At 37.1% G+C, this 10,512-nt stretch overlaps 1 protein-coding gene across 3 annotated transcripts in view; it reads left to right on the top strand.

The window, feature by feature from the left end:
- Positions 1-318: 318 nt before the first annotated feature.
- LOC145986613 (uncharacterized) overlaps positions 319-10,512 on the top strand; it is a 76,462-nt gene continuing 66,268 nt past the window's right edge. For all 3 annotated transcript variants that reach the window (XM_083120833.1, XM_083120834.1, XM_083120832.1), the window contains exon 1: positions 319-470. In XM_083120833.1, the coding sequence (XP_082976959.1) occupies positions 336-470 (135 nt within the window). In that variant the 5' untranslated portion in view covers positions 319-335. The remainder of the gene's footprint in view (positions 471-10,512) is intronic.

Below are 10,512 nucleotides of genomic sequence, written 5' to 3'. Positions count from 1 at the left end.
TAGAACATTTTTATGCACTTAAATAAAATAATTAATACAACCTTACGAGATATGTCCCGAATTATTAGCAGAAAATAAAAGCAGGAATGGAAAGGTGGGGTGAGCGGATCATTGCGCTGAGACGCATTCAACTGTCACTGCCAAGAGTAAGATATGATTGGCGGAGAGGTTGCTATGACAACGCCTTAGGTTTCGAAACCGTCGTAGAGTGGCTCTACATGCCCGGTTTGGTATACGCACAGATTACAAAGGAGATATAGGAAGTAAGCGATCTTATTAATCTGTGGTATGTCTATGCCATTTACCTATTCGAAAAAAAGCTGCAGCTGAGCTACATGATGAATGATGCCACTTCACAAAGTATGTGCATGTTATGTTTTACCTCGGAGGATGTTATAATTGATGTTTCCTATTTAAGGAACTATGAACGGGATTTCAGTGCAAAATTTGGAGCTTTGTTTCCAAATGTGGTAAGTGCTGTACATTGTTATGGTCAATTGGGAGTGGGGTCATTCCATGTCAAATCATCCAGAAATTTGTGAAAATGTCACCCACTATCTCCGATTTAGATGAAATTCGGTAAACTTAAGGAATTTTTAATGCTGATTACAAAAATGACATTTTTTTTTTAGATTGGTCAATTGGTTCAGACGTTACGCGCTTTTCAAAATCTCCGTGTACGCCACTTGCGGCTCCACTTTGAAAGACACGCATTAGGTTATAAATGATGGTATCTTCCCTCAGGTTTGCCGTAGAAACTTCAAGTTTGTTTTCTTTTGTTCAGAATAGTTTAAGCTTTCATTTAAATAAGTTTTCAGATGAGTGTATCAATAACGATATATTTTTATGTATAGTTTCATGTATTTTTTTAGACAAATAAATGACTGACTTCAAGAGTGAATTTCGTGCAATGCCCCCTCCTTCAATTTCCTCAATTTTATATTTAGGTAGCTCAGAGTGTGTACTAATGCCTGATGGAAAAATTTGGATTGGCGGTTCAGAGACAGGGTGATAAAAAAATCATTTGCATCATATGACATTATAAGTTAATCTTATTAAAAATGCTTATGTGTTTTACGCAAAGCCTGAAGTACAATATGTTTTAAGGTAAAATATTCAAAATTTCTGTTCATTATGTGTGAAGGTAAGCATAGGCGTAACTTGTGGGGGTAAAAGGTAAGCATTTGCCCATTCCCAAATTTATAGATTAATTAAAATTTACAAATAATAATTGCAGTGGAACCCCGATTTTAAGTTCCTCGATTTTTCATTATCCTGCATTTTGCATCCAATCTTGGTGGTCACAACATAGTAAATTGCTAAGAAACTTTCCTCAGTTTTACACTTTCACACATTTTATGTTTTTTAGCTTGGTCCCCTGAATAACGTAAAATCGAGGTTCCACTGGATCTAATGTAGTTTCAACTGTCTTCAATTTTTAAAATATTATAATCATCATTATTAGGATTCCCAAGTTTAGCGAATTTGGTACTACTTTACTATACCTGAGACACCTGGGAATCATTTCTTTCGCACTTTTTTACATTGCTAACGTACTATTCTGCATTCCGGAACACTTATTTAGGTGAAATAATTGAATTTGTTAGGAAAGTAATGTATATTTCTTACATTTACGAGTACTTACTGTTCTTGTTTATTTCCACACACAACATGGCGATAGCTTACCGTTGATCGTTCCTTGAGCCAGAAAAACCATTGACGTTAGCCCAAAAATTCACGATAGCCCCACAAACCATCACGGGGACGAGGTATGCCTACTAGGTTAGGTTAGGCCTGTTAGGTTTGGTTCCATTAGCACTCCTTTCGTTCAATTTAGCATATACGGACAATACGAGAGCGTATTGTGCTATCATGCAGGAAGCAAATGGCAGCAGCAGCAATAGCACGTCGGAAATAGATTTTCGTACAAAACCACATGCATTCGCATTAAAATGAATCAAAATTACATTCCCGAACATCAACAACGCTACAGAAAATGATTTGCGTAAGTACTTTCTCCTGTAAATTTGAAGAAATCTGTCTCGGGTATAGTAAAGTGTTACCGCGAATTTTCTTCGAGAACATTCTTATTGTGCATTTTATCTCAATATGGAATTTTTTTTTTTTTTTTTTTTTTTTTTTTTTTGCTACTCTTCACGGGATATGTAATATGAAGTAAGAATTCATAATGCACATTTTTGCTGATTGAAGTTTTTCCAAATGGAGTTTTTTTGGCAGATACCACAGAAAATTTTCTTGCAACGGGCTAGTTGGAACAGCTAAAGAACTTCTATAGACTTCTACAGTCTCAAATAGCAAGTGCGACAATGATGTACCAATTCCGTAGAAATACGTAGTATTCAAGGCATAAATTTCTTATTAATCACAACAACACACAGTACTATGTGTCAGCGATTGCAAAGTGCTTCAACAACACCACACCAGGAAGATTAAATATGCACTATTTTGAACTTAGGCTACAGGCTATTTACGGTGTTCGGTAAGTTACATTTTATAAGTAACTGTAGTATAAGTAACTACAGTTACTCATTTAAAAATTAACCCAGTTACACTTACGGTACTTTGAAAATAACTGTGAGTTGCTTAGATACTGTGAAAGTAACTTACAGTTAATGATCATTTATTTGCGTAAAAATTGCACACAATCTATGATCATGAAGACTTACGTTTTTAGATCCTTTTACGTATGTTTCTAGTACATAATACGTATATCTTCATAAATTTAATTTGTTACTGCAAATAAATGATGGAACACAGAGTCAGCTTTGCTTGAACAGTTTTAATAAAGAAATATATTTGTATGCTGACCACGGTATTTTGAATATGGTGTCATTGATTCCACTTGCACCTATTTCTTTCTCCTCCATTCCAAGTTCAACAAGATCCAAAGATCCATTCCTTCAGCAATGACTTTTTCCTAGCTCAACCAACACATTCCAAACTAACGCAGCAATCCATAAGAAACACTGAAGTTTTCACATACAATTTGAAATGAATTGAAGTAAAGTGTGGATGTTCTCAAGTTAACATGCAGCAAAGCATAGCTTCCTTGCCAGGTCAGGAATTCCAAGAAAATCCTTTTATGCAGCATCCAGACCTAGAGAAGGTACATCTATTTTTTTTATAGTTGGGAACAGAATTGTCAAATTTAGCTCTGCCCCTACTGCAAAAAGTAACTCTATTACCGTTGTTAACAATACAGTTATTTACTTTTAAAAGTCGCTAGTTACAGTTAGAAATGCTAAATGAAAAGTAACTGTTACTTGTAACCAGTTACTTCCAAACACTGGTTGTTTAACAGTCGATGCAAAAATAATAAGTGCTGATGAAATATGTTTTGTATAACTGTACTGTTTGACTGTTGTGGAGGAAGTGGTTTTCTGAATACCAACTCTAAACAGTTATGTACTGTACTATGTATTATACTCTGTCCCAGCTAACTGTGGAGCAAGGTCGCGCATAACGTCAGAGAAGTGAGGGAAATCTAGTGTCCAGAGCGAAGAAGTACAGAAGGCTGGTAACTGCAGTCGCTCCCCCCCACTTAATTCCGTTTCTCTCACGTGTTCATTGGTGGAGCCGTCTTGCATCACAACTTGCGCAGAGACTTGTTTTCGTGTGTCTGCTCCACAGTTAGCTGGGACAGAGTATAGTAGTTTGTGTGTGCGACTAAAATTTGTTTGTAGGATTGCTTCAAACGTCTATGGGGAAAGAAAGAAATGCAGCAATTGAATTCTTGCATCCACTTGGTCCATCAACTTCCTAATATTGACCACAAAGTAACAGTTGGGCTGAAAAGTTCATAGGCTGACTCATAGATGGCATTACTAGAATTAAATCCATGTGATTTTTACTTAGTACTAACCTTCAAAAGATACGTGTATAAATTTCACAGCTGCCGGATAATTAGTTCGTGAGATATAGTATTGTGAGTGAAGCAGCTTTTGTTATTGTGAAAAAATGGATAAAAAAGAATTTTGTGTGTTAATAAAGCATTGCTTTTTGGCGAAAAAAAATACTGTTGAAGCCAAGGCTTGGCTTGATAAACATTATTCGGACTCTGCACCAGGAAAATCAACCGTTGAGAAGTGGTTTGCTAAATTTAAACGAGGCGAAATGAGCATCGAAGACGATGCACGCAGTGGACGCCCCAAAGAGGCTGTTACCGACGAAAACATCAAAAAAGTCCACAAAATAATTTTAAATGATCGTAAAGTGAAGTTGATCGAGATAGCTGAGACTTTAAAAATATCAAAAGAACGTGTTGGACATATTGTGCACGAATATTTGAACATGCAAAAGCTGTGTGCAAAATGGGTGCAGCGCGTGCTCACAATCGATCAAAAGCACCGTGTCACAAATCAATGAAAACGATGGCAAAATTATATGAATTAGACTACGAATTGCTTCCCCATCCACCATATTCTCCAGATCTGGCCCCCAGTGACTTTTTCCTGTTTGCAGACCTTAAAAGAATGCTCGCTAAAAAGAAATTTAGCACTGATAAAGAGGTAATCGCCGAAACTGAGGCCTATTTTGAGGCTAAAGAGAAATCGTACTATAAAAATGGCATCGAAAAATTGTATGACCGCTATAATCGTTGTATCGCCCTCTAAGGCAACTATATTGAATAATAAAATCGAATTTTGTCAAAAAAATATTTTTTACTATGTTAGCCTACGAACTTTTCAGCCCAACTGTTATTCTGTGTCCAGTGGACATTAACAACACAAATGGAAGGGCATATGTACTTAGTGATATGTCAAATACTCTGGTGTGTTCAAAGTGGCCAAAATATTCTTCTAAAATGTGAACGACACAATTTATAGTACATTATACTTTGACAATGCATAGAGTACAATAGAGTAAGTATAATTAGATACTATCTTCATGGGTGAACTTGGGAACTATCTGTGGGTTGAGAGAATAGCAAAGTTTTCCATCCCATAAAAGTAGTTTCCAAGATTATTTGCTAAATACATTTGAAAAATCACAATTATTACTCTTTGTTTGTTCCTGAAGTGCCAGGAGGTTTCCAAAATATATTTAACTTGTAAATTTTAATTAATCTATAAATTTTTGAGGGGACGAATGCTTCCCTTTGCCCCCGCCATGTTATGCCTATGCTTACCTTCACACATAGTGAACAGAAATTTTGAATATTTTACCTTAAAACATATTGTACTTCAGGCTTTGTGTAAAATACATAAGCATTTTTAATAAGATTAACTTATAATGTCATGTGATGCAAATGATTTTTTTTTATCACCCTGTCTCTGAACCGCCCATCCAAATTTTTCCATCAGGCATTTTTGTAATCAGCATTAAATGTTCTATAAGTACATGAGCGTCCGGAAGGGGGGCAAGGGGGGGGGGCCGTGGCCTCCCCCTGGAAAATGAAAGTCAACCAAAAAATATGTATTTCACACATATAATTTCATTTTAGCCACAATAATATGTGTTAATTATTGCATGAACACCATAAATTCAAATTTAAGCAATGTTTTTTAGGGAACAACACTATTTTGGGGGAAAATTTGCCTTCGTTTACCCCCCCCCCCCTGGAAAAAAATTCCTTCCTTGCCTCTCCCTGGAAAAATTCCTGCAGACGTCCATGTATAAGTATACCGAATTTCATAAAAATTGGAGATGGTGGGTGACATGGCCTGGATGAATTGACATCGAATGACCCAGTGATGATTACGAGTTTTTCCATACCTAAATCACGGTAACAGTTTGCTATATCGGAGACACATTACAATTGGATATTATGTTTTTCTCATGGTTCATACTTACAAATTGTGTATTGCGGAACATAGTTGAAGGTGCCATTATGCTTTTTACACGAAAATAACATCGATCTTTCACATTACGAGTAATCCTTTTGGTTCCTTTCTTCCGTTGCGGAACATACAATATGGTGTGCACAGCTGTGGATCATCGTGCAGTGTGCTTGTATTTTGTCGGTTTGGAGTGGGTATGCAGTTTTTTTTACCTTCTTAACCGAAAAATACCTACTTTCGTGTTCATTATGTCATCACAAACCATTCACGATAGCCCCAAAAACCATTCACGATAGCCCCAAAAATTATTCAAGATGGCCCCACGGACCATTTCCAGCAAGGTTGGGTTAGGTTAGGTTAGGTAAGTATAGTTAAAAAAAAAATTCTCATTAAAAAAAAAAGTCACGTTTGAAACACTGGCAAGACCGCGTGACTTTCGACGCTTGCGCCAACTGCAGGTACATAATGTAAACAACAGCATAATATCGCTTTACAGAAAATGTAAGTTCCTTACATAAAAAGTGATTATTTCATGTTCTGCAGCATTGTATGGTGAAGTTTTCAGTTTCCGCGAAAGAAAATACCTCGAAGAACTTCGACAATGCTACAGAAAGTGATTTCAGTAAGTAGTTTCTCCTGTAAATTTGAAGAAAAGCATCTCCGATATAACGAACTGTTACCAAAATCACATACAACCCTCTCAAATTTTATTACATTTGCTGAGGCATGTGAAATAAAGTAGTGATTTTACAATACCGGGAGTTTCTCCAATTTGTTTCAAATTCGACATACTCACTAATTTTGCCCTCCTAATCACGTATCTGCAGTTAAAATTTGGTGCTCGTGCATACAAATTGCAAAATAACCGAAATTAAGTGGTCTGCGATCGTCACAATTGCTCATTATTTATCGAAAAATTTTCTATTTCAAATACCAAAAAAACGATATATACACTCCTGAACAATAATCTGGAGCGCAGAAAGAAGTATTTACGAATGTATAGCCGTTTAAAGTTAAGATATTACCGTTTTAAATTTTTGAGTCCAAATTTCCCACAGATTCCGGGGTAATTGACCTACTGCGGTCCCGCCTCCGCTATGCTCCAGCTACCGGCTTTCACTATAGAGTCCCTTTTTAAGGGCATGTTTGAAATTTGCCGGAGTCACCTGCCCCTAAATGAGTGCCAAATTGCAATTGCACATTCATGATTACAAGACCAAAATTAGTAAGTATACTGAATTTGAAACAAATTGGAGTTATTTTCATTATTGAAAATAAACGTAACCTATCCTTAACAAACATATAAAAGGCCTCCTCGATGGTGCAGTGGTAGCATCGTCGCCTTGTAATCAAGGGGTCTTCCCGGATTCGATACCCGGTGGAGGCACATAGTGGTTCGGATTCCACTTTAAACTGTAGGTCCAGTCCCAAATAGCCTTACTGTGCACAAAGGGACTTAAAACATCAAATCAAATTAAGATAAGAAACATATATTATGATCCATCTAATTCTCCAAAAACAACCTAGAATGCGACAAAATGAGTAATTCTGTTTGTGAAGTTAGCCTGATGCGTCAGCCTGATCTTTGCTTGAAGGTAAAAACCGATTTAAAGTAACCGCCTATTTCTAAACGAGGCCATAAATTCAGTGAAATGTACTTAGGGTGAAAATACTTTTGTAGGACAACAACCCCCATGCTACGAAATAATTAGTTTCATCTATCTTCTGCCATAAAGTAACATCAAAAACAGTCAGGCTGAGCATGTACTTGGACTGTACGCCAAACAGAAGAAGCACAATACTGACTTCAAGGCGAGCCTATCTCTTCATGATGAAATGAAACTCCACTGTATTGACTTAAATTGACTCTAGACATGTCAGACTACAACGCCTTGCCATGAAATATTTCATGTAATCAATATTACCCCCTTCAGAAAGTGCCAAAAACATGTAGAAATGTATCGAAAAGAAGATTTCAAGGATGGCCTATTTCCAAATTATGTGATGCAATTTCTTATATTGAACCTATTGTCAATCTACACATGTCGCACAAGAGGATTACGTGATAGAAAACAATAAAATCACCTGCCTTCCCCCTCAATTCGAACTCCGAAATCGCCACTTTGGACATTGCATCAGCCCGAACAAGAAAGAGTTGAAGCGAAAAACTGATTTAAAGGACCGGCCTATTTCTACAGGAGGCCATCAAATTCAGTGAAATGTACTTAGGGTGAAAATACTTATGTAGGACAACAACTTCCATGCTATGAAATTCTCTGTTTCACCTATCTATCCCCATAAATTTTAGTAAATTTCGATAAATATAAGATTTAAATTCACTTTTGAAAATTTGGTCAGTAACCAATTTTAGAAGTAATAGTTTTTGCAAGCCTTATTTGAAAACACGCACGTGCGGACATCTTTCACTTATGTATCTTCAAAGAAGAATGATCATTACAAAGCATAGGCTTTCCCTTCGACTCTTGCTTTTTCTTCCATTATTTTATTATTTAAATCTGTACAGATCATCAAACTGCAGCATACGTTGTCTCTCCGTAGACTACAAAGTAAACTGAAAGCTCGAAGAGCAGACGGCAGACCAGCTACGAATACAATACATCACGGGTCGTGTTTTGAGTGCAACGTTAGCTTCGCAACTTTGGAAGTAGTGAAACGCGAGAACTGGCAGGAGTACTTTTTGTAGGGTGTAGTTTTAAGAATAGTAATTAAAATTTGTTGGAAATGTCCATTTCACACTTGTTCCTGATACTTTGGAGGAATAAAATATTGTAATGTAAAATCCCTGCTTGTTTTCTGAGGGAAATTTAAAATTCCCTCCTTAAAAGAATATCTCTGAAACTATATAGGCTAGAGTTACAAATTATACTTTATTTTATTCAGTACAGACAAGTCTGTTGTCGAAAGAAACCCAATTTTCCAAGACGAAACTAAAAAAAATCAATTTTTTAACTAAGTTTATACTTCGTCGGATTCTCAGTAAGGCGGCCGGAGCGTGGCGTGGTGGTGATCAAGCTGCAATATATGTGATAAGGCTGAGGGAGGAGTGAATCAGAATATATTCTTTAGTAGGCACATTTAGGGAATGGGGTGTAGGGTGCCACACATTCTCAATCTCGACAATTTTGGAGGAAGTACCCCGAAGTAGAACTTATTGATCAAACAACCGTGGGGGAGTGGTTATCATAGTGAGGTATGACACCAGGAGTTCCAGGTTTGTACCCTGACCTGGGCATGGGTGTTTTGTTGATTGTGTTTGTCCCTTCATTAATTTTATCTTATCATCTTCACGATTAACCAAATGTGACAAAAAACAACGCTAAGTAACAAAAATCAAATCATTGTGGCTAATCACGAAGATGATGCAATAACATTGATGAAGGAGCAGATGCAAAATATACCCATGGCCAAGCCAAGATTCGAACCTGGGAACTCTGGCTTAGTAGTCAAATCAAATCTTTTTATTTTATTTTCGAAAGGGGGTGGGAGTAACATACTTCTTTTTAGAAGTCACTCATTTTGCACCTTTTCCTGTCTTTTATGTTCTTTTTTTAGGAATACTACGCTCTAAAGGGGGGGATGGGTTATGACCCACACCAACCCCCCTTAGTCATTCCACTGATTGCTACCCCAAGTGTCTGCATCACCGAACGTCACTGCTTGAAATACAGTACATGTTTCTGTGCAGCCAGGAACTGCTGGAATCATTGTTGCCACTGCTGTTCGTGAATTTTCGCATGTTAGCAGAGAAGCTGACAGAATTAACACTTTAGCTAAATTCGTACATTGTTGACTGGTATTTACAGGCAGTAAACATTTTTTGAAGAATCCACGAATGTCAAAGTTGTCATTATACTTGCCGCAAAATTAGTTTGGTATTGACGCTTGTGAAACACGTGGAGAAATCGGGTCTATGTCACTGCGGGAGGGTGGGTTGCTGGCATGTGAGCCAATCAAAATCCCTCCCAGTGCTTCACCCAAGCCCTGGTTACCTAGCAACAGAAAACGTTTATCTCGGTGTTGCCGCTTATCGGGCGATTCTTCCTGCGATCAGATTTCATGTTGTTGGGAGTGGATGTGTTGTTTGTTTGTTTGTTGCGTTGCTGTGATATTTTAACCGGTCCGTTTGTTTAGTGTTTATTGAATTTAGAGTATTCTGTGATGTATATAGCATTTTGTTTTAGTGTGTTATTTTTTGTACATAATTTTCTGTGTTCTGCTTGAATGTGTCGTGAGCTTGTGTGAAGAATGTCAAACACAGGAGATAATACTCGAGATGACAATGTACCAAAGAGGCCATGCACTAAAAGAAAAAGGAATTCTTCTCAAAGACCAAACGCAGGAGATGGTTTGTTCTGAGCGCAAATAACACTGATAAACAATGAAATACTGCTTTAAATAAAACTAAGTGATCTTTATGTATTCAGATGTGCTGATAACGAATATCGCATCCGTTTTCCTGTATCACCTAAATTGTTTGCAGAACACCCACATTTTATAGTTTTATGGATTCAGGTCTCCGCACCCTGCTCCGAATCCGGCTTAACGTTTGGTTCCTAGCAAATGGATAAGAACTTTTCAGCAACCTTGTGTGTTTATGACTGGCACTTAATATTTAGTGGAGGAAACATCTGGCAGTAGAGAAATTTCCTGTTTCTCTGTTAAAATTTGTTCTTTTGTGGGTTCGTCGAGT

The sequence above is a fragment of the Lepisma saccharinum genome, chromosome 4, assembly GCF_977018435.1.
Source record: "Lepisma saccharinum chromosome 4, izLepSacc3.1, whole genome shotgun sequence".
Taxonomy (NCBI): domain Eukaryota; kingdom Metazoa; phylum Arthropoda; class Insecta; order Zygentoma; family Lepismatidae; genus Lepisma; species Lepisma saccharinum.
Note: the sequence above shows the minus strand (reverse complement) of the source record. Positions and strands in the feature narration are given on the sequence as shown.